The sequence below is a fragment of the Anoplopoma fimbria genome, chromosome 17 (genome assembly GCF_027596085.1).
Source record: "Anoplopoma fimbria isolate UVic2021 breed Golden Eagle Sablefish chromosome 17, Afim_UVic_2022, whole genome shotgun sequence".
Classification (NCBI taxonomy): domain Eukaryota; kingdom Metazoa; phylum Chordata; class Actinopteri; order Perciformes; family Anoplopomatidae; genus Anoplopoma; species Anoplopoma fimbria.
Window position 1 is genome coordinate 19,313,975 of NC_072465.1, and position 24,339 is coordinate 19,338,313.

Consider the following 24,339-nt stretch of genomic DNA (forward strand, 5'->3'; position numbering starts at 1 on the left):
TTTTTTGAGGTGTTGAGGTGAAATGTGATTTAAAATGTAATTTATGTTTTGTTTTTTTAAGTTAAAATTCTCGGTTTACATTTTTTTGAACAGCATTTTCAGTAAGTCTCTGGTCAGATGATTTCCCCAGAGAGTACAGAGAGTCCTCTTCAAATCAGCAGGATGGTCAGAGCGGTGGCCATTTTTATGTGTATAGTTGCCATTGGGACCTTTGCAGGAAGCTAACTTCTGTTTAAACCAAACCAACATGTCCTCACTGGGGTTAGGTTCCGCAGTAACAGCTAAAACAAGAAGTCGAGATCACACACAAAGCAATCAACTCTATTTCTCACACATTGTCTCACAAAAGCACAAACATGTTAATTTATGAACCATCTGACCTGCACTGTAACAGCAGATCAATGAAACAAATGACTATCAATCCACAGCAACAACAGATGTTACTGCACAGATTCTATGAGAATGTGAAAACTAAAACCGTGTGTGTGTGTGTGTGTGTGTGTGTGTGTGTGTGTGTGTGTGTGTGTGTGTGTGTGTGTGTGTGTGTGTGTGTGTGTGTGTGTGTAGGTGGATTGAGTCACATAGTTGTGTGTATAAAAATAGCTTAGGAAGGAGATACAGTGTTGGATGTGACTGAGCTATCTACTCTAACCTCCACAGTGTTAACAGTACTCACCACTGAGATTCAAAATGACTTTACTAACACGACTGCATCTGGTTTAATATTGAACATTTACAAAGTAAAGCTTTACTATTAAAAGATTACATGGACACTGAGCTCTCTATTTAGGCCATGATTTCAAAGAATTTAGCTCTATACCTGTGTTTGTGTTTCTGTACCAGATAATGTTATTGTGAGGCAATGGTCTGGAACAGAGCTTTGAATTGATAAAACAACCGTGGTCACTTTTTAGTTTGGAGACATTATTGGGTTTCTCTTTTGATATGATTTGTTCCATTTTGATGAGATTGTTCATTGTGCAGCTTCCAGGAACTTTGTAAGCTTCCATAATCTCAATCTTTTATATTTATTTATAAATGATCCATCATGAATCATTTTGATGAGTCTATTAGTCACTTACAGCTGCCAACCGGATTGCCTGCTCCCATTTTTCATTATAGCATTTGGCCATTTTTCATCCAAAGCAATATGAAAAATACAGATCTACCAAACTGAGAAATGTAAAAGTAATGTTGTACACTCTAATACTATCTTATGATATCTGTCATTATGAACACATTCATTCAGAAATTAATCTTAAACAGACTCAAAATCTTATTCACCATCCCATTTGAGGTTGTGTCAGTAGAAATGTTTTCATGAAACATTAATATCATATCATTGTATAATGGAAAGTAGAGTCTCCAACACAGAATACCAACACATCTTTACATTTGGCCATCTTAACTATAATTTATCTCGTCCTGCCCAGAGATACATTTTCATTTGGATTTGGTGAACAAAACTGTGGTATTCCACCACAGTAGACCTTAATATGTTGTATTGCATCTTTAAACTCAGGATATGGTTACAGAAAAAGCTCTTATGCTCTGTTTCAGCTGCAATTAATGATCCACTCTGACAGATTAAGTAGAAATAATCAATTGTCAGGGTTTATATCTGGCTGCACAAGACATTCAATTGATTTCAATTTTAAAAGCTTTAATTGTTGAGTCTTTTTCTTTTTAGAAATGTACCAGAACCCACTGTTTCATTTATACTTCAGACAACTTCTCTATACTTCAGATTTCAGCGATTAAATAGAAATGGCATTTGCAGTTAAAAAAGAATTTTCTTAATGTCATAATATACTGTAATACAATCATGTGTCTGCTTACGCAATGACATAGTGAATCCCCCTCATCATGGTTTGGTTGTGTGATGACCGAGAGTTTATGAATCACGTTTAATGAGGAGCCAACGCAAAAGCGGAAGTCTCTGTATTTTCAAACAGCAGTGGCAACATCAGTTCTTTGGAACATCTGCGAATATGTCTCACTTCCATTTTCAGAGCAGTCCCGCCTCTAATGATGCAACAGTGGCTTTTACAACTCCCGAACCCTTGGGAAACAGTCAAATGAATAAACTGTCGAAGCACAATTGTGATGAGAACAATGTAGGCTCACATTTATCCAAACAGAACAACTGCCATGAGTTTGATAAGGTTCTGAACGGAACATTACAAAATGTACAAATGAATATGTCAGCACTCACAAATAAGTGTGTTAACTTTTTTTTATGATGTACTGCAGCAGAAGAACTTTAGTGTTTCAGCATTAGGCTATCTCAATGCTCACATTTATCCGTCAGGTTTTAATTAGAATACAGTAGATAAAGAGAGGAGTGATAAAAGACTGATACAAATCCTTTCATAAGACCTGTCTGTGAGGCTGCAATGGGTTTTCATCTCAGCTCTTCAAACACAGGGAACATGAGCCATCCATGATGGGCTCTGAAGCTTATGTGGATCATGAAGATGTGTGCATGAATTGTTTTGAACCATTGGGATCTATTCGTCTGAATTGAGAGTCCCCCTCAGACACAACATGCAGGATTTCACCTGACCTCTGGAAGACATTATACAACATCTGAAATCCTACTCCTGCTTACGTGATATTCAGGCTTTCTCAACCAAAGACCTCAGATGTTTTACAAATGATTATGTCTCAGGATTTAGAGAGAACGTGAGCATGCATTTATCTTCTGTAGACTTGACTACTGTAACAGTGTCTTCCTGTTTGTCATAGACTTGATTTTCTATTTATTACAAGCACTGAACGGTTTAGGGCCAAAATAGATTGGGTCGGACAGTTCTGCTTTCTTGCCTCCGAATCAAAATCTGAAAAGCAGCTTTCAGTGTTTATGCATCATAAATCTGGAAGAAACGCCCACAAAACTGCAGGCGTGCTGTGACTCAAAATAATCAAGGCTGAAGACTTTTTGGTTTGCCGCTGCCTTTTAATAAATTAAATAAACTATTAATGTCTTCCACTGCACTGTAACTTTTTTATTCTTGTATTTTATACTTGTTTTATAGCTTGTTTTAATTTTCTCTCTTTGTTTTAAATTGTGTTTAAATGTCCTTTTGCGATGTGTTACTTTTGAAAATTGTCTCCGTGCATAAGTTTTAAATAAAGCACTTTGAATTTCCTTGTTGCCTCAGAATGTTATGTAAATAAACTGACCTTCCTAAAATGGCACAATGTGCAATCTGTTGCATCTGTGTGTCTAAGTCTTTTTGTTTGCGGAACCAGACAAATTGTTGTTACCCAGCTTTTGGTGACCCTGGTGACCAAATGTTACTTAAGGTGTCAGTTCACCAAGTTCATCCAGTGAACACAATCTGCTCTGCAATAGCATCAACCCATTTCAGATTGTGTTATTATTATGGTCTTCAGCAGTACGTCAATCTGAACACGCATTATTACTACTTCTATTCACCCGTCCTGTAGGACAACTGTTGCACACACAAAGAATCTGAATAAAATTTCATCCAAAGGGTTTATATTTATGGAAGTGCGTGTTTGTCTCTTATTCATGTGTTCCTTATCAAATCATCTTCCTTATAAATCTAAAGAAAAAAATGCCACACAACCAAACACTTTCTTTCCATCTCATATTTTATTGAGCATATAGAACATCTGACCATAGAATATTTTAAATAATATGTGTACGAAGATGCATCAAAGATAATACATTCTATGACAGTGATAAAAGGAATGGGTGTCGAGTATGTATGTGCCATCTCTAGCCGGCAGTAGATTAGTGTTATGCGCAGGCTGAGATTGGGTGGCTGAGGCCGTTGAAGTAAGACTTTTCACGATCGCTCATCACCTCAAAGTGCAGCGGCTGCTGGCAGAAGGTGCACTCTGCTGACGAGTGGGGCTTCAGGCCCAGGCCCGCCTCCTTCCATGTGTTCACCAGCCTCTCTGTGGAGGGAAAACAAGGTTAATGATTATTACCGAGATGAAGCTACAGTCGGTTACCACGTGAATGCTGGTTAAATTCAGACGTTTGACAACTTTGACCGAAACAAATTATACATTTAAGCCAAACTGGTAACTCAAATGAGGCCAAGTGTCATGTCCAACAGGATGAAGTTACAATTTAACTGCAATACATGATTAATATATGCTCTTACCAACAAAGTATTTCATCATCTCAGGGGTGTGGTGAGGTGTTGGGGCAATACGCAGGAGCTCCTCTCCCCTGGCAACGGTGGGATAGTTGATGGCCTGGACGTAGATGTTGTGGCGACTCATCATGATGTCACACACCTCTGTGTTTTTCTCTGCGTCGGATACCTAAAAATAACAAAGAAACACGCACGATGATTAGAATGCAGCTTTATCAGAGACACACCGAGAACTAATTAGTGTGTTCTTTAATTTTAAAACGTGTCAAACGTGTAAATAATGAATTACCCGGATTGGGATGATGTGGCTCGGGCAGTGCACCACTGGCAGCCCCGAGTCCATCAGCATTTGTCTGAGCAGCTTGACGTTGCGCTGGTGTTTACGTCTCAGAGTGCGGCCCTCCTCCCCTTTAAGGACCTGGATGGAGTTCCTGGCTCCGTGTAGCAGCATCGGTGGCAGCGAGGTGGTGAAGATGAAACCCGCGGCGTAGGAACGCACCGTGTCCACCAGTGAAGCGGTGCTCGCGATGTAGCCGCCCACACAGCCGAAAGCCTTGCCTGGAAGAGGACATCGCACATAGGGGGTTATTCGTTAATCTAGGCTGTTGCTTGAGCTCCGGTGACATCATCTCTAATAGGAAGTCACAACATTATGCTCAGTGGTCTATGAAACATCCTCCCACTGTAATGGCAGCAGCAGGCAAACAGAGGCAGAACAGCTTGATGAGCGACACACAGACGCAGGGAGTAATTCAATAAGAGGGCTACAAGAGCCCACAGTCTCCTAGCAACAGCAGAGCTGCTCTGGCTTCTTTAAGCCCTCTGGCATATTGTGTGACACAAATGAGGCCTGATCTTGAGTACAACAGCAAAACAGGGATTTAAAAAAAAAAAAAAAAAAAGGATGGTTACACAACTCCCCATTAATTTATTGGCTCAGGAACACGTTGGCATGAATTCAAAGTAAAGATGATTAGTTATAACATCATCAGTATTTTGTTTGAGAAGAGATCACATGCTTACCTAATGTCCCAGTGATGATATCCATCTTGTGCATGACGCCATCCCTGTCTCCGATGCCTCCTCCTCTGGCGCCGTACAGGCCCACAGCGTGAACCTCGTCTACGAAGGTGATGGCACCAAACTCGTGGGCCAAGTCACACATCTCCTCCAGAGGGCACACGGCACCTGTTTTAAAGAAAGACAAGTTTAGCCAAAGGCACAAAATGTGTAATTTTAGTCCGACACCACATTGTAAACTACATTCACGTGGTTAGACAATTTATAAATGATGTGCTTGTGCAAGCAAATGTGTAGCTGTAATCAACATTCCTGCCAGCTCAGTGATCCCTGACATTTATATGAAGATTAATGAATAACCAGATGATAAGCAAGTTTATATTATTAAAAAAAAAAAACTAACCATCCATGGAATGGACGGTCTCAAAGGCCACGATCTTCGGTTTTGTGGGGTCTCCCTTCTGTAGACACTCTCGGAGATGGGCGACGTCATTGTGGCGGAAAATGAATTTCTTAGCACCACTGTTCCTGATACCCATGATCATTGAGGCGTGGTTGCCCGCGTCAGAGTAGATCTCACAACCTAAAATAGTTCAGAAGAAGAGACAAAGTAAGAATGAGAGTTTGCATCGAATATGTGTTAATGACCTCGTTATAAAAGTACATAAAATCGGTGGATTTTTTTCGTAAACATATTTTTCAAATTGTGTACCAGGTAGCATCTTGGCGAGGGTGAAGAGGGTGGAGTCATTGGCGACAAAGCAGGAGGTGAAGAGCAGCGCAGCATCCTTCTTGTGAAGGTCAGCCAGTTCTTGTTCAAGTTCCACGTGGAATTTACTGGTGCCGGAGATGTTCCTGGTTCCTCCGGCCCCTGACCCATGCTTTCGTAAAGTATCCCTAGAAACAGAGAAAGACATAAGTCGATGTTTTATTCAGTCTGTTTTTTGAAGCTGCGCAGCAACATTTGTACACATTTATGTGTCAGATAGACGCTTAAGGAGAGATAAGACTACATGAAATGGAAAGATGTAAATGATTAAGCAGAAGACTCGCCCAGTAGTAAGTTACACCTAGTTTCAGTGTGTTACTGCTGCAAGGGGATACATGAGCTGGGCAAGCTCAAACAAGTTGAAAAGGAAAAAAACATCCCACCTCATTGGGGCCCATGAGGTTTACTCGTAAACTATAACCAACTAACGCCCACACAAACAATGGACCGGAACACCCAGGTGTCAGGTTGATTTCAATTATTATGTTCCTAGTCTCACCGTTTGTGCGTTTATTTTCTCTCTCAGTCTAAAGAGTCCCCAGGAGATGTGAACATCCAAGAAAAATATTTGTCTCATGACATGTAAACACATCTGGACCCAAAGGACTAAATCAAGTGTTTTTCCTACACTACACACGCACGCACGCACAAACAACTCCTCCAGTACTCACATAATGGATTGCACGACCTGTGGGTGTCGACTCATGCCCAGGTAGTCGTTGCTGCACCAAACGGACACCTCACTCTTTTCCTCTAAAGAGCCGGTGAAGTTGTCGGCCATGGGGAACTCGGTGGCCAGACGGTTCACAGTCTTGAACACACGATATGTGTGGTCACTCTTCTTCTCTTCTATCTGCTTCTCGAAAAACTCGTCGTATTGGTAGCGGGCCACTGTAACACAACAGGAAGGCAACACTTGCTTAACGTGGCTTGCATTGTGACGGATGAGGCAATGCCAAACATGAGGAAAGTCTAAACTCGTTTTCAAAAACACACAGACGTAGTAGCTTAACAACTCTGCAGTTCTGTATCAATACTTCTCAATATGAATAGGTTGTCAGAGCACACAAATTCAACTTACTCCTGCCTGGCATGTTGTCCTGCAGCAAGTGGGAGACGCTTTTAGGTCTCTGCTTCAGGAGGGTCTTCATTAGATTAGTTTTCTCCGCTCCGCTTCCCTTAATGGTGCTGGCCAGGGACACTTCTGCAAAAAAGTCAGGGGAGGACAAAAAGAAAATGGTATCAACACATGAACAAAAAGATGGGCCCAAACTATTCCATCAAAAGTCTAATCAATTTCTTGACAAGCCTTACCTTTCTTGACTGTGCGGACTTCCTGAACATCCTCTTGGAACTCCATGCTGACCTGGCGGACCACACTGCTGTTCTTTTGGCCCATCTCAGCAGCCAGGAACGGGCATTTGGAGGCCGCCTGGCCTGAGGATGGCTTAGGGTGGCCACCTGGCATCTTGGGCTCCACTTCCTGTTTAGGGCCTGCAGGTGGACAAAAGAGGCAATGATTCAGTCATTCATCACATCAACTGGGATAGTTCACTTGATATACTGCATTAATTAGGCTAAAAAGCTTTATCTACTCCTCATTTGCCACCCTCACCTTCACTAGCAGACATGATGTCCTCAGTCTTCTGGTGGGAGGACGAGGAGGAGCAGAGGGCCCTGGCCATTGACGGAGCCATAGGTTTAGCGGCCAGCTCCATCATGATGGGGCATCGCTGGGCGTACACCACCATGGACTTTTTGGTCTGCTGGAAGAAGGCCTGAGGCACACGAGCCAGGAATGGACAGCGACGCACGATCACATCCATGTCAGCAGGGGTGATGATTGTCTAGAGGTCTAAAGGAGACAGTCGAAACTTATTTGGATGTCAGCACAGATACTAGGTGCTGCAAAAACCTGTTGAGTAGGGATGTTTGCTTAATTTATTTATTTAAAAAAAAAAAAAAAAAAAAAAAAAGTACAGAAAACACTTAATATTTACCTGAAATGCAAATCAATCAATTCACAAATTTTCTGAATAATTTAATCAAATGTCCTTTTTTTTTTTTTTTTTTTTTTTTTTCCCTCTGTGCAGGGGTTTGTAGTACTTTGTTAGAAAGTATTCACAAAGAGGTTTGTGCATTATTAGAACGGTCATTTCATTGCTGAGGAGAGATGTCACCATTAGGTTTTGAAAGATTTTTTGGAGCAAAGAGCAAATGTCACTGGGGTCAAATATTTTCAGACCAAAACCATTTTTCAAAAAGGGAGGATTTCAGGAAAGGAGGGAGGGACAAATCAAGTTTCTGTGTCACTGCAACAGGTGGGATTAAACACGTTAAACTGGAAACTTTCCTACGTCTATCCCTGTGTCATAACCCAGGTCTAAACATTCCTCGACAGAGTAATCACTCCCATACTTTTTTCCGCCCACTGGGAAGTTCCAGGGTACGGGATCCGGGCCAGTCCAAAACGCGAACACTTAATCGCAACTAATGTAACTTTAATAAAGCAATAAACTAGCAAAATTATTATTTTATTTTTTTAAATAATATTCCATGTTTTTACTCTTACAAGCTGCGAGTCTGCAGTCACGTGACAGAGAAAAACAGTGTATTCCGTCAGCCTCTGTAATCTGATACCAGGTGTCCTTCCTTGACCACCGTACACATTCTCAGGTAAGATTAAAATAAAACATTGTCATTGACACGAGCCTCCTGGACTAACTTACTATAATTACGAGCTGGAAAATTATATAAAACACTGACTAGAGCAAGTCCTAATATTAGCCCGACCGCTCGTGACCCATGCCGGTCGACCGAGACTGATGTAAGCAAGGTATGCTAACATTAGCCAAGAAGCTACATCCAGAAGTCAAGATTACGAAAGGCAAATAAGAAACTTACCTCCTAAAAACGTCCCGCTTAATGGCGTTATCCTCTTCAACAGGTGGTGTTCAGGATAGGAGCAGCGGAGCTAATCTGATGTTAGACTCTGGTTTTAGAGGTGAAGACCTAAAGAAGACAGCTTCGTTATCCTGCACTGAGGACGAACGAAAAGGACGAGGTTGTGCAAGTGCTTATAAGAGCCTCCGCTATGGCGGACACCACGTGGAAGTCTCGCGAGATCTTGTTCGCCTACGTCACCGGTCATTCCAGTCAATCAGCTGTGTGGCTGCTTGTGATCAAGCTGTCACCTCGCAGGGTGTTTTCTTACATGGAATTTTCCCTGTGGATGTTTGAAGTTATAAATATACCTGATATGATAAAAAAAAAACATACACTTGATACAGTACCAGTCAAAAGTTTGGACTCACCTTCTCATTCAACTACTTTGAAGAATATAAAATATATTCTGGTTTGTTGAGCATTTGTTTGTTTACCACATAATTGAAGTGTTCCTTCATAGTTTGGATGTCTTCAATATTAATCTACAATGTAGAAAAAAATAAAAATAAAGAAAAACCATTGAATGAGAAGGTGTGTCCAAAATTTTGACTGGTACTGTATATATATAAATATATATATATATATATGTATTTATATATATATATAAATATAATATATATATATATATATATATATATATATATAAATATATATACAGTACCAGTCAAAAGTTTGGACACACCTTCTCATTCAATTACTTTGAAGAATCTAAAATATAAAACATATTCTGGTTTGTTGAGCATTTGTTTGTTTACCACATAATTCCATATGTGTTCCTTCATGGTTTGGATGTCTTCAATATTAATCTACAATGTAGAAAAAAATAAAAATAAAGAAAATCAGTGATCTCTTTTAAATCACTTCTTGAAACACATTTTTACAGAATGGCTTTTATGTGATGTCGTCGTCGTTTTAATGTTTTGTTTTATTAGGTTTTACTATTTTATCTTATATTCGTTTACTATTTTATGTTTATCTATTTCACTGGATTTTATTTATTTTGTTCATTTATTTAATTGTCACTTGTTATTTCATTTTGTTTCTTAGTTGAGTTTTATCCTAATGATTGTTTTTAATGTTGCATCTATTGCACTGTTTTGCTGCCTTGTCTGTCGAAGCACTTTGTAAACCTTGTTTTTAAAAGGTGCTATATAAATAAAGTTATTATTATTATTATTATGATTGTTATTATAAAAACCATTGAATGAGAAGGTGTGTCCAAACTTTTGACTGGTTTACTGTACCTGATATGATAAAAACATACACTTGATATGTTTTGGCTTTTTACTACACACAGTGCATCATTATTAGTGTGAGTTTATCAAGATCACTGCAGATTCACAATGTCTGTCAACTTTATGTCAAAAGTGCAATCTCAAACTGCTCCTTCAAGTGTTGAATGCTTAATTTTGATACAGGGCAGTGTTTTTGAAGGAACATACCCGACATGAGTTCTAATTCATTTCAACACTTGCATGGATTAGTTATTTTCTGTGCACAAGTGACCCCTGGTGTTAGAAAAGAGACAGTGCTGGTTCTTGAACATGGCCTGCAGGCTATAGAACTTAAAGTCTGCAGTTCTTGAAGTTGGGTTGATGAGACATGTTTGCTTGTGTGAGTTTGGCAGACAATAGAGTAACTAAAAGTGAAGTTTACACCTACATTGTGTCTCAAACATTTAAACAATAAGAGAATAACTGAAGTTGATCTCAACATCCATAAACAGTATGCACCCAGTTGCAGGTTTATTAGGTAACATTACTATTTCAGTTAACATAATAACACTAATTCCTAACTTTTTGATTTTGACTTTAATGATCACTTTTTGTTTAATTGTTATTAATAGCTTGTGGTCTACCCTTATTGATATAATTGGTGGGGACAAAATAAAACATAAATATTAACAAAGACAATACCAGTTGACCAATTTGAATCTCACACCCTTAAAGAGTGTCTCCAAATTGTCGTTTGAAGTAAAGAAGCAAATAACTTTGGCTGCAAACGCCATCCATAAAATGTAGCTCTGTGGTATCTTAGTCTTAAGAGGCAGTCACAGTGTTTTGCTGCCACCTACAGATCTTTTAGGCTTCTGCACTTTGAAGTTTTACCCCGCTGGATTTTTGGTATGCTGTCTTTGATTTAAAACTAGCTGACATGGACTGAAAGCTGTTTTTAAATGTGACATCCAGAATGGAAGTTCTAGGCTCGAGAAAGGGTTGATGTTTTATTTTATTAGTTAGCCTGCTTGTCTTTCAATTTCTAACCAAAATTAATAAAAAAAATATGTAAGTCCAGTGTTTTTTTCCTGTAATGTGCACGCACGAGCAATTTTGTGTAACTTTTGTGTTACTATTTCCACTTAATTTCAGTTGGACATATCGTACGTTTTACTGTGTTACATCTGTCTGACAGCTTTAGTTTACAGGGTTTACATTCAAAAATCGATGATTAACTTATATGATACACTGTTATAGGTTAAATTACCCAAAAGCGTGTTTTGTCAAAATGATTTCCACCTTGATCAGCTACAAAAATGCAATTTACACCTCAATGTATCAGTATTTAAAATCAAATTACATAATACTCATTAACATGACGATGACATGAGGTATTGTGCTCCATAATGGATATATTTACTTTTGATCCTTTGCTGATAAGACTTTCATACTTTTAACTAGAGTAAGTCAAATGACAATAAAATATGAGAATCTGTTCAGCATTGTGGGTTTCACATGCACCATATATGTGAAAACCACAATGTCATCTCAGATTTCCTCGTTTTCAGGTCAAAACAATATTTTATGTACAAATCTTCTCTGAACTGCATTTAGGTAAAACAGACAGGTATATATCACAAGAGCCATGCAGAACAACCATAATTATCACGATTCTCATTAATTACAGTTATAGACTTCTTTGAAAACGAAAATGTAAGGCTATATTCAAATCACGGAGGTGCTTTTTGATCTCTCAACCACACATACAGCAGACAACACAATATTGCTTGCAGCAGCCAGATGCACATCAGCTCTATCTACAGCAAACATTTCAGAGGAAACAACTCACAACAACCACAAAAGGCATCCTGTATGGTGCCCACATGAGACAGTGAAAAAACTATGTATTACTTTTTCCTGAATGTCATTTGCCAGTTTGACTGTGCTCTTGCCTGAATTGTCATTTTGTTTTTTATTTGTCATATTAAATTAATAAATCAATCCACAGAAAATGTATTTTTGATAGAGCTTAAGATCAATTACTGAATTTAGTCCATACCTGCTGCTTAGTCCTAAAGCAATTTGAATAAAAACACCCTCTGTTTGAAGGTATACGGTATTAACATGAAATAACATTGAAATTTACCCACTGTGGCACCAATGAAGAATTATTTCACCTTATCCGATCTTAACATGATTCAGATTGAAATATGTTCTCCTTCTCACTATGAACCAGGTCTGAAGTATTTGGGTTGACAAGTTTTACAATACAAATAGTCCAATAGTGGCAGTAAGTATAAGCTTAATCTGTTTCACGTTTAAGAGTGGGCTGTTGGAAAAATGTTCTCTTCCCTGGGACAAAGAGTTTGAGACCCTTTGCAGCAGGCTACTCGAGTAAATGTTGAGTAAATGTTGAGTAAATGGAGCAAATAACACAAATAAAAAAACAACCCACATAACCTGTCCTACTATGCCAAGTCCCTGATCATCCAGCTCATTCAATATGCTGTCTTTAAAAAAAAATCATCCAAACCTGTCAAATGCCACTTAAGATAAGATAAAATAAGATAATCCTTTATTAGTCCCGCAGCGGTGAAATTTACAGGATTACAGCAGCATAGGTTATAGTGCAAACAAGAGACATAGTAAAAGAAAAACAAGATAAAAAAAACAAGTATTATAAATAAGCAATAAAAACAGTAAAAAATCCACAATAACTGAAATATTATATATACAGACAGAAAACTATTATAACTATAATTGCACAGTGTATTTGTATTGCTTCCTCACAACAGATGCTCCACTGACTATGCTAACTCCTTTGACTGCAAATAAAAATACATTTTCCATTAGTTTCCACTGTTTCTGGATCAAACTAATTCCTGTCAGATGATAATGACTTTCTCTATAGTTACATTACATTACAGTCACTTAGCAGACGCTTTTATCCAAAGCAACTTACAATAAGTGTATTCAACATAGGTATTCAAGAGAACTACTAGTCACCAGAAGTCATAAGTGCATCTCCTTTTCTTAAACAAGCATCTAAAAGCATAAACCAGAGCAAAAGTACAGTGCAGAAACAAACTAATACGAATACAATAAGTGCAACGAACTAATATGAATACAATAAGTGCTACAAACTAATATGAATATAATAAGTGCAACAAACTAATACGAATACAATAAGTGCAACAAACTAATACAATAATGCAACAAATAAGAATGCAACAAACTAATATGAATACAATAAGTGCAACAAACTAATATGAATACAATAAGTGCAACAAACTAATATGAATACAATAAGTGCAACAAACTAATATGAATACAATAAGTGGAACAAACTAATATGAATACAATAAGTGCAACAAACTAATATGAATACAATAAGTGCAACAAACTAATATGAATACAATAAGTGCAACAAACTAATATGAATACAATAAGTGCTAAGTGGAAGGCTCAGGGTAGTACTTCTTGAATAGTTTAGTTACATTCCACCACTGTGGGCCTACTTCACCACAGGTTAGGCTACTTTATGGACAAAATGTTTATTATAGTGTTTACCAAAGTGTAAGCCAACATAAAAAAAGCTTCAACATAGGTATTCAAGAGAACTACTAGTCACCAGAAGTCATAAGTACATCTCCTTTTCTTAAACAAGCATCTAAGAGCATAAACCAGAGCAAAAGTACAGTGCAGAAACAAACTAATACGAATACAATAAGTGCAACAAACTAATATGAATACAATAAGTGCTACAAACTAATATGAATTCAATAAATGCAACAAACTAATACGAATACAATAAGTGCAACAAACTAATATGAATACAATAAGTGCTAAGTGGAAGGCTCAGGGTAGTACTTCTTGAATAGTTTAGTTACATTCCACCACTGTGGGCCTACTTCACCACAGGTTAGGCTACTTTATGGACAAAATGTTTATTATAGTGTTTACCAAAGTGTAAACCAACATAAAAAAAAAGCTTATCATACACAGCCAATGACACAAACACAGAGGGATAAAGAACATGGGCGGAGCCTCGAGGAGTGACGTCAGCGGGCGTATAGATGATCTTTGCGGCCGCGGCTCGGTTCAGTCCGTCGGGGAAGAGACGGAACAGTTTCCTGCTTTGAGTCCGGGCAGTCTTGAAGAAGCAGCCATGGCGTCGGGCCTGTACAGTGTTGTTGTGGTGTTGGCTTTATCCGTGGCCCTGGCCCCTCGTGTAGCTGGTGAGTCTGCATTGTTTAAACTTGACATGGTGGTTCGTTCTTTTTTTTTTTTCTCCATTTCTTTGTCCGTCCTGTGGTTTCGTTTTGTAAGCGTGATGGAAACAGTGGCTCGGTTCGTCCGCCAGAAACAGCGGCTCAACAGAGCCACAATCCGGGGCGATGCCAGTGCTGTCTGTCTGTCAAAGTGACCGTCTGTTGTTCACACACTGCTCTGGTCACATGTGTATTTTATGATTTGAAGGTCAGTACATATAACAATAACTAAACGTGGCCCCAGCTGCTGCTTCTGTCCAATAAATACAACATGATTCTTTTTTTAAATAATAGAAATAGAAATAATCTTTCCATTTAAAAATCTTTCCATTTACAGTAGTATTTGTGAAGATGATCAGCTTTATTATTACCCTCATTCATGTAAATAAAGACTAAATATAAACAATGGAAATGATAACCTAATGAATGTAGGATTCGTTAGATAATACACAATACCAATATTAAATAGATTGTAAAGCTGCAACTGAGTATTATTGTCATTACCAGTTGATTATGTGTATAAAATGTCAAAAAAAAATGTGTAAAAACGCCCATTATAACTTCACATATTGATGTTCCTTTTTTTTTTTTTTTGTCCAACTAACAGTCCAAAACCCAAAGACATTCAGTTCATTGTAAAGAAAAGAAGACAATCCTCACATTGTAGAAGATAGAAGAAGAGAATATTTGACAATTTTGCTTGAGAAATGTGAAAAACAAAAACAATTGGTCAATTAAAAAAATAGCTTAAGATATAGATAAAGATTTTTATTGTCATTGTAGTGATACAACGAAATTCCGTTTGGTAGCCCTCAGCCAGCCAGCAGCAGCAAACAACAAACACAATAACAACAATATACAGATAAAAATACAAAAAAGGAATTAAAACTTTACTATGTACAGCGGGTGAGTATTTAAAATTTAAAATTAAAAAAAAAAAAAGGACATATCCATAAGATACGTTTCTTTCTATTAATGAACTGATTAATGGACTATTAGTTTAAGTTTTTAGACGTTCTAGTCCCAGACCATCGAACCGATATATGAACTCCTAAAATTAGCACTGATGCCTTTTTTTTAAGTGGTTTGAGACATGCATGTGTCTTATTAAAACACCTTGATTTACCATTCTCTGTAAGTTCATCTCCACTACAGGTTTGTTTTCAGTTGTAGTGAGGCTAACCTTTCCTGACCCTCTCTGCTTTCTGTCTCTGTTCTGTTAAAGCAGGGGACCGCAACTGTCTGTCCTACGATGGCCAACCATTCCAAAGATGCGATAGAGGATTTTGCTGCGGGACCTGCTTAAAGAGAGAGTGCTGTACAAATATCTTCTATAAGTTTACTGAGGACAAACAAGAAGACTGGTAATCTATTTTATTCTGTAATGGATGATAAAAGACCTCTGACTTCAGTTTCTCTTTGTACCTGTGTAACTTCATCGGATGTGTCGTTGCAGCCTGATATGCAATGATTATGCAGTCAAGCAACAGGAAGTAGAGTCTTCCTGTGCACGACCCCTGGCACGAAACGAATGTGTGAATCTATTGCAACTTGCGTCAGCAGGTCTCTTTTCACGTAACTGATAAATATAATATGTTAAGCTTACACGCTCGTTGTTAATTTGATCTGCAAAGAAAACAAGGAAAGAGATTCTACAAACTGGGCAATAGTCATTATTTATGAATTATCTATGTTAAAATAGAATTTATGTATTTGTGTTTTCCAGTTGTGATAATTGCACTGGGAATAGTTATTGTGACAAATTTTTAGTGGTAAAACTTTTAAAGGATTGACATCATTGAGCTTTTTGTCTACTATTCGGTATCAGTAAAGTAACAGCGACATACATACTGTTTTGCTTGATGTTTTCTTTGTTTCTCTTTTAATAGTATAAGCTATCAAACGTATTCCTCACCAATGCCCATGATCCTTGGTATTGGAACCGTCATCACCATGTTCCTCATCTTCATCTGCTGCTGTGTCTGTCCCTGCTGCTGCATGTACAAGATGTGCCGCAAGCCAAGACGTAAGTAGCCCTTCACCTAACCCTCCCAACACCTGATTACATCTGTCTATTGTTAAGGGATTCACCAATCTGACCTTTCCGGTCCTGATACCGATACCCGATACCGATCTGAAACCAATGTCTGAATAATAAGCTGTCGGCCTCACTGTGTGGGAGATACTGGGATTGTTCTTTTATGTGTAAGGCAACATCAGACTTGACTTGCCCAAAGATTTCGACTGCCAACATTGCTACTAAAGTAACTACCAGGTTAAAAAAGTGATCCCAAAGAGTAAGCTTTTTTCAATGATTAGCTCAAGATTCAGTAATGTATTACCATGTCAATGAAACATTGATTGGAATTAGTCTTTGTCTGTCCTACACATCAACACTACATGACAAATACATGTCAGCATAGGCGGCATGAGTTACTCAGTAGTAGCAGCATTGTGCAGTATTACAATATACAAGCAGACAATTAAGTTTTGTATTGTTTGCTTGAAGTTCACATCCTGAAACTTCCTAAACAGGTGAACACAAATGGGTGTGAACAAGTGTTTTAGATAAATAGAGACTTAAATAGGTGCAAAAGGACACTGAAAGTAATTGCATCAATGCCCTGAAGATCCTTGATCCGTAAGGCATTTAACCCCCTCCAAAGCTATAAAACGAATGTTCCCATCTGGTTGTTTTAGCCATAAACTGTTTCTCTTTTGATTTAACAGACAATGCACCATATCATGATATCACAATATGGAAATAAGGATAATTATATCCCGGAATCTACCGTGTCCCATTGTCGTTTCATTGAAACACTATCAGTAATTTACACCAATTTCTAGTAGCATGTAAGGCACTATCGTATCACCATTTGCTGAATTTTCTCTGCAGACTCAGGTAAACCTAACCCTAAAAACAGTTGTACACCTAAACGCAATCCCACTCTTTTTAAAAAGTAATGCTATAGGACACTAAATAACTGTTAAATGATTTTAACAGTATTGTGCAAATCACCTTAAACTTAAGAAAAAGTATGTCTTTTAGTTATTAAGTAGTGGTATTTTTTTAAAGCTGAAAGGATCAGTCGGATCTTTGATGGAAAAAGGGACAAAAAATGAACTGGTTCCAGCTTCTCAAATGGGAATATTTAATAGTTTCTTAATCTGATGTAATAGTGAAGCGTTTTGACCTTTTAGCAGGACAAAACATAAATAGGTCAACTTTTAAAAAAAAGTTTTTAACGATTAGGAAGTATTCGTTAGGAAATATTTTATTTAAATGCCAGAGGAACAAACCAGTTAGCCAGTTAGTATTGTATTTGCAGCTTGTGGCCATGTGCTGCTGCTTCTGCAACATGTAGCTGCATGTGTACGTTTCCTGCACACGGCCAACAAGGAGCACATTGTTGAGCTTCTCAACTTAGGTAGAATGCCGTGTCAGATTGTTTGTGGTTTGTTTTAATGACGCAGCCAGACTCTTAGTTTCCAGTGTGTTGGAGTATTTACCAGAGTACTTTTGATAACAGAATATCAGGGGACTCTTCTGAGGTCTGTGGCGTAGTGGAGAGTAAGGTAGTTCTCCAATCAGAGGATTGGTGGTTTGATACCCGGCTTCGGCAGTCGATGTGTCCTTGGGCAAGATATTTAACCCCAAGTTGCTCCCGAAGGCTTGCCATCGGTGTGGACTGGATGAGGCATGTTAGTTAGAGTCTGATGGTGGCACCTTGCATGGTAGCTCTGTCATCAGTGTGTGAATGGGTGAATGATATGTAATATACTACTGACTGTAAGTCGCTTTGGGTAAAAGCGTCTGCTAAATGACTGTAATGTAATGTACTGTCTGTTAGCCCACCCACCACATGACTTTCATTTTGACACAGAACATTCTCAAAATCACATGTGATACTGCCAACAGTAACAAAGAGGTACTTTTATTTGTGTTTGCCATCATTGGGCATGCTGTGCAGGTTTTCACTTGGCTTTTGAGGGAATAACTCTGTGGTGAGCCGTGTCGATGACCCGGTGTAGACATCAGTAATAATTGCTGTTAGGAATTTGTGCCTGACTTGAACACTACTGTCGTTCCATTAAGAAAAGATCACGCCTTAACTTAATTTACTCTGCTGTCTAACAAGCTGGGGCCTGTTCATATTCAGTGCTCCAAATTGAAGCATATATTTGAAAAATACCAGCTGTTTAAAAACAGATTTATGGGAATCTGTTTTTTTTATTTATTTTTTTATAAAGTGTTTGTTATTGTCAACAAATCCTAAGAAAAGAGTAAGTCCAAAAGCAACAACGGATTGGTCATATTAACAAGTACTGTCTGTGTAGCCAGAGCCTGATTATTATTCCTGTGTGATAAACACACATTTATGCGCCACAGCATTGCCAGAACATGGGGACTGTAGTTTATTTTAAAGTCAGGCACAATTATAGAAATACAGAATATAGCCAGCCTCATTCCTTAGATCGTAATAGAATTTAGATTATTTTATCTCTTTTTGTTGTTTCTACGTATAACACAATAACTCTTTAAGTACTTTTTATAGCTTTGTTTACCTAACGTACATTACAGTAATCAGCATCACAGACACCTAGGTTTAACTGCTGCAGTCGTCGTGGTTTTTGAGACACGACGTCACAATCATACTCAACCAGTCTTCATGTGCAAAAGCCCCCCATCATTAACTTCTCACAAATAAGTTGAGAATAACTCCAACAGGAGTCTTTGTCTTGATGGACGTAATGTTATTTTTGCATGACCTTTGTCTTGGTTATATATTTTATTTTTATTCATTTTTTTGTATCAATAACTCTCGATTCATTCAGATTGTGGCATTAGGATTTCTGGTCAAAGTTTTTGTTTTTACCCATGTGGTCACGAGTCATACAACACTTAAGGGAACTCACAAGCAGATACAAATAGAAACAGACATCTTTACACGCTGATGGCATGTGAATTTCCACGCCTTATTTTTCATGGGCTTTGAGCAATCACAGACAAACATCTTGCATCCTTTTTTCTATTACAACAGAGTGGATTTAGCCCCGAGTCTCTTTTGTCATCCAACTCAATATATCTGCTGCTAGATTTCTTGTTTTGTTCTCTTCTCTTCCCAGCACTTAGGCTGGATACTTATCTATTCTTGTTCCAATCTTTAACTCTTTAATTCCTTAAAAACCCTCCACAGTGGAGGAAAGTACCTAGATACTCTCTGTATTTGTGCTGGCACTCGAGCTTGTGCACCGTTCAAAGTGCTCCACACGCTTTCGCTTCCTGTCAGTTTGGTCTCTTCAGCCAGCTTGTTCAGGTTTCGCAGCGACGAAGCGCTGGCACAGAGAGAGCTCTCTCTCTGTGCCAGCGCTGAAACACAAGTTAGAATTTGGATTCCCAGACTGGGGCTGTTGCTTGTTGGGATCACATTCTGGAATGTCAGAGCTCCACCTCGCGTGACTCACTGTTTCCACGACAACCACAGTGGGGAAAACTCAAGACCATCCCACATCATTTACAGGAAGTGGTCATGATGACTCCCACTCTGTAAAGGACAATTAACGTGGCGGGGGAGTGACTGACACACACACACACACACACACACACACACACACACACACACACACACACACACACACACACACACACACACACACACACACACACACACACATATCTATCTTCCCTCGAGGTTGCTGTTTTTTTTAGACTTTGTCTTTCCATTTCCCTTCTCACAGGGATGGGCGTTGATTTGATCCTGTATTTACATACATTTATGTCAATCTAGCGAGATGATTAAGTTGGTTTCAAAAAGCTATGTACGTCTCTGCATTGCTAATTCACTAACCAAATCATGTTTAGTGTTTTGATAGAGAAATTGCCTTCCTAACTAGCACCGTCATTTGCTGCCTTTTGTACAATTCTAGTCTGATTTGATGAGAAGATTTAGTTAGATAAACTTATTGAGATTATGATTATGAACCTGAAAAACATGCACAGTTCTGTTTACCGGTCTTCCTTTCAGGCGGCATGAGGCCTCAACAACCTCCACTAATAAGTCAGGGCAGACAGTAGACAATCAGACAGGCAAAACCCAGGGCAAACAAATGACGCAAAAAGCACACACTGCTCATGTGACAATGCGATCACCGAAGTTGACTCAGATGAAACATGTTTCTCCTCTGGAATATGTCAGCTGGGCAAACAGATCAAACTGTTAGATTTAAGTTCGTAAATGTTCTAAAACATTTATATACTCAAATGGAAATGACACCCTGGAGTTCCCTTTATCCCCTCATGTGTTAGATTCAATATTTTTTGTGACACCAAATTAAGTAGCATTCATACAATAGGATTTTTAAAAATCTTTTTTTCAGATTTAGTTTTTTTTAGAGGCATTGCCTGGTTTGTTCAGTTGGATAAATGCAGAAGTGATGGTCTGATGGTTATTGCCAGCCCTTCTGCATATTTGTAGATGCAAATCTCTCCTTTGTATGAAAACTGAACTTCCTTTTTGTTTTAATGTTGTAATGTCTTGCACTAACTATTGTGTAAATATATTTCTCAGTCTTTGTGTTGGTGGTGGTGGTTATGCTCTGAAAATTAATGCTGTTCAACCTTGTGGCTATATATGCATATATTGTGGGCAGTTGTATGCTGCTGTTAGTTTGTATGTCAGCCTCAGTGATCTCATTAAGCACGTTAACCAGCATGAGATCAAGACCAGACTAGTTTTGTTTAGTTTATAGCTACTTTTATTTTAGTACTTTATTTTCTTCATTGTTCAGCATGGTTTCACTGCTCCACTTCCTCAAAACACTGATTCACCACCTGCCTAGCTTATATTAACTGTATTTATAATTTGCTTGTTTACAGCTGTGATAGCTACCACCACCCACACCACAGTGGTCACCACCACTCCTCGGCAGTACCCGCAGCAGCCAACCGCATCACCTGGGCAGCCTCAGTCCTACCAGGGGGGCCAGTGTCTGATCTACAACCCCGTACCAGTGCAGCCCCAGGGTTACGGACCTCATCCAGTGCCCCAGGGTTACGGACCTCAACCAGGGCCACAGGGTTACGGACCTCAACCAGGGCCCCAGGGCTACGGACATCAGCCGATGCCCCAGGGCTACGGAGCTCAGGCCATGCCAACGCCACCCTACCATGGACAAGCAATCGCAGCAGGACCACCACCAACGTATCAGGAAGCCAGTGAGTGTACATTTTCCATAACTTGGACAAAGAATTACATGTCTAACTGCGATTACTGCCAGTTGTCAAATCAAAGAAAACTCCCTCGCAGTATTCATTTCATCAACAAAAACAAGCATATTATGTATATGTATAAAATGATAAACCGGATAAGACTAAGACTAAAGCTAACGAAAATAAAATCACTTAAATTTGACTAATACTAATAAAAGAAATGTTGCCAAACAACCATAACTAAAATGAATCAAAATAAAGTCTCAAAATGAACACTGCAGCTTTGAATCCCAGCTCACCTCGAACGGTAACCCCACTATCTTTACTTTACACTTACTAAATCATTTTTATTTCTGACAAATACGGCAGAGTTTGAATTTGTGTTCCCGTCCTTTGCTCTCAGAGATTCATCTAAATGCGTGAAATAAATATGGAGATAAGCTCAAGGTCTTCATTTCCCAAGTGATGTTAAAACACTCGCACATTAGTTTTTATAGTAGTTGTCTGTGTACTTTATACAGATTTTAAGAGGGGTCATTTACACTCCTCGCATACATAAAAAAAAAAACCTTCAACATGTAATAATGGCACATACAAGGCAGCTTAAAAAAACACATTTAGCAATTTTGGTTCTTCAGAATAGCTGCAGTCGGAAGTGGAGGTGGAATAACCGCTGCTGGTACAAAGTTGGGCCATGTCTGGATTTTGTAAAATAGGAAATTAAAAATGTATGTTGACTGAACTGAAGTTGTGGTTACAGTAAAAGCATTTTCAGCCCTCTCATCATCATACCCTTTTTTCTCTCTGTGTGCAGCGGGCCCTGGCTTCCCTCCCAACCCGATGCCTTATAGCCAGGCTGCATTCAGCCCCGGCCAGCCGGGGTACCCTCTGCAGCCTCCCGTCCAGCCGCAGCCCAAAGGTCCGAACCCGCACACAGACTACCTAGCCCAGCCAGCGTTCAACCCGGATTATACTGGATAATGGACCTCACTCTTAACCGCTCTTAACGTGCCACAATATTTTCAAACTTGGCAGAACTGAAGATGTGTAATTTGAATCGCTGAAGTGTCCCAGAGCTGTCTTGATTCATGTGTTTTGATGGTTAAATATGGAAATGTTATGACACATCTATAGCTGTTGTAGTGCATCTGTTCTGTGAATGAGTTGCCAAGCAAAAATGTAGATACCTCCTGGCTGGCATTGCATGGACGTACTATATCCAAGTGGTGAGATTGTTTTCTATATTTACATATATTTCTTAATGACTCCATCTAGGTAAGTTACTCATGAAACCACTGAGTCTGATTCTAAAAAGTAAATGAAGTGCTTTGACATTTTCCAGCCTTCTTAACATGCCTCAACACCTCCCGCCTGGTTCCCGCTGATACTGTGCTCCGGCCGAACATGCCGGTCATTCATCATCTACAGTGATTGTAGTCAGACTCAGTGGTAAAACTTTGGAGCAGTTTTTGGTAGCCACGGCCATAATCTCATTGCTCCCATGAGTTTTTTTTTTCAGAACGGTGAAGGGCTTCGAACCTTTTCACGTACTTTATGATGCTTTATATGTGTTACTTGGGAACAAGTCAAGTCCAAAGTCTGTAATACGTCTCACTAGGTTTATCATAGAATTGTATAAATAAGGGTCGTCTTTGAAACCTTTAAGCAAAAGGGAACGTTCACCATGTCAATTCAACAAAATAAGCCTCGCTCACAGGCAAAGGTTTGTTTTGTTCGTATGCAAGGGAGAGTTTACATAAAGTTTTGTTTCTCCTTTTTTGCTAGGCATGTTTTCATTCATTGTTTCCATCTTGCCTGTGTAACTGAGCTGAAGTTCATCGGCAGCTTTGAATGAAAAACCCAAAGGAGATATTTTTTTCAACCAAACAATCACAACAAGTTACAAATGTTGTTACAAAATGCAAGAAACAATTGTGCCTTCTTAGCCACATCATTTTTTTTTATCAAACTAAAGTATGCATGTAATTTACAACAGTTTGAAATCTCATTTTCTATTTATCCATGCATATTTCATTTGTCTGTTTCACAACGTGTTGTGTTACTTGTGTCATTATAACACGTTCACTTCAACCAGCCATATTATTTTGCAACTTTAGTTTCGAACTGCGTGTTATGAATCTTTAAAGGTCATCTGTTTTTATTATTCAGTATTTTGTTATTTGCATTGTGAAGTCCTTTCTTCTTTCTGGAAATTGTCATCACCATTGCCTTAATTAGACTGCACCAGCATAACAGTCAGTTTTGAATAGGTAGTCTGTTGTTTCTTTTTTATCTAAAAACTATACTGCTCTGCATTGACACTTCTGCTTTCTGCTGACTGAAATGACTTGAAAACAGTTTTTGCTAAAGTTATCTTTTTTCTTATGAGCCAGCTGAACCTGCAGATGTACAGTCACAGCTCATATGACGAGCCAGACCTTGAACTTTTAACCCCCCTGCTATTTCAGCTTCCCCAACATAGTACCTAATATATTCAACCTCAGTGTTTCATTACATGTGAGTATAACGGGTACAGGTTTCAGAATGACTTTCAGACGCATCCATGCTGTGGCTTATTTCATTTTACCAGCTGATGTGAGACATGCCAGCTAATGAATGGCCCCTGATGTCCTCACATATCTTTGTAATTTGTAAGCAGTTCATTTGTGGGGAATGTGCATGTGTTTTTCTTACATCGACAGTCAGTGTACTTTCCTGTAAGATTGCCATTTGTGTGAAGTCTGTCTTTATAAATGTATTCTTCCTGTGA

The 24,339-nt window shown here is 38.6% G+C and overlaps 2 protein-coding genes across 2 annotated transcripts; one reads left to right on the forward strand and one right to left on the reverse strand.

Annotated features, from left to right (window-relative positions):
* Positions 1–3,603: 3,603 nt before the first annotated feature.
* On the reverse strand, positions 3,604–9,036 carry alas1 (aminolevulinate, delta-, synthase 1). The gene is made up of 11 exons (XM_054616803.1): positions 8,830–9,036; positions 7,541–7,780; positions 7,240–7,419; positions 7,007–7,129; positions 6,597–6,816; positions 5,869–6,053; positions 5,560–5,739; positions 5,160–5,324; positions 4,426–4,694; positions 4,143–4,305; positions 3,604–3,930 (listed from the first exon to the last, which is right to left on the reverse strand). Exons 2-11 carry the CDS (start codon positions 7,749–7,751, stop codon positions 3,770–3,772), a joined length of 1,857 nt encoding a protein of 618 aa, XP_054472778.1. The 5' UTR covers positions 7,752–7,780; positions 8,830–9,036; the 3' UTR covers positions 3,604–3,769.
* A 5,088-nt stretch (positions 9,037–14,124) lies between these two features.
* On the forward strand, positions 14,125–24,339 carry LOC129106348 (protein shisa-5-like). The gene is made up of 5 exons (XM_054617737.1): positions 14,125–14,326; positions 15,585–15,723; positions 16,249–16,385; positions 21,237–21,575; positions 22,384–24,339. The coding sequence occupies exons 1-5, from the start codon at positions 14,125–14,127 to the stop codon at positions 22,548–22,550; spliced, it is 984 nt and encodes a 327-aa protein (XP_054473712.1). The 3' UTR covers positions 22,551–24,339.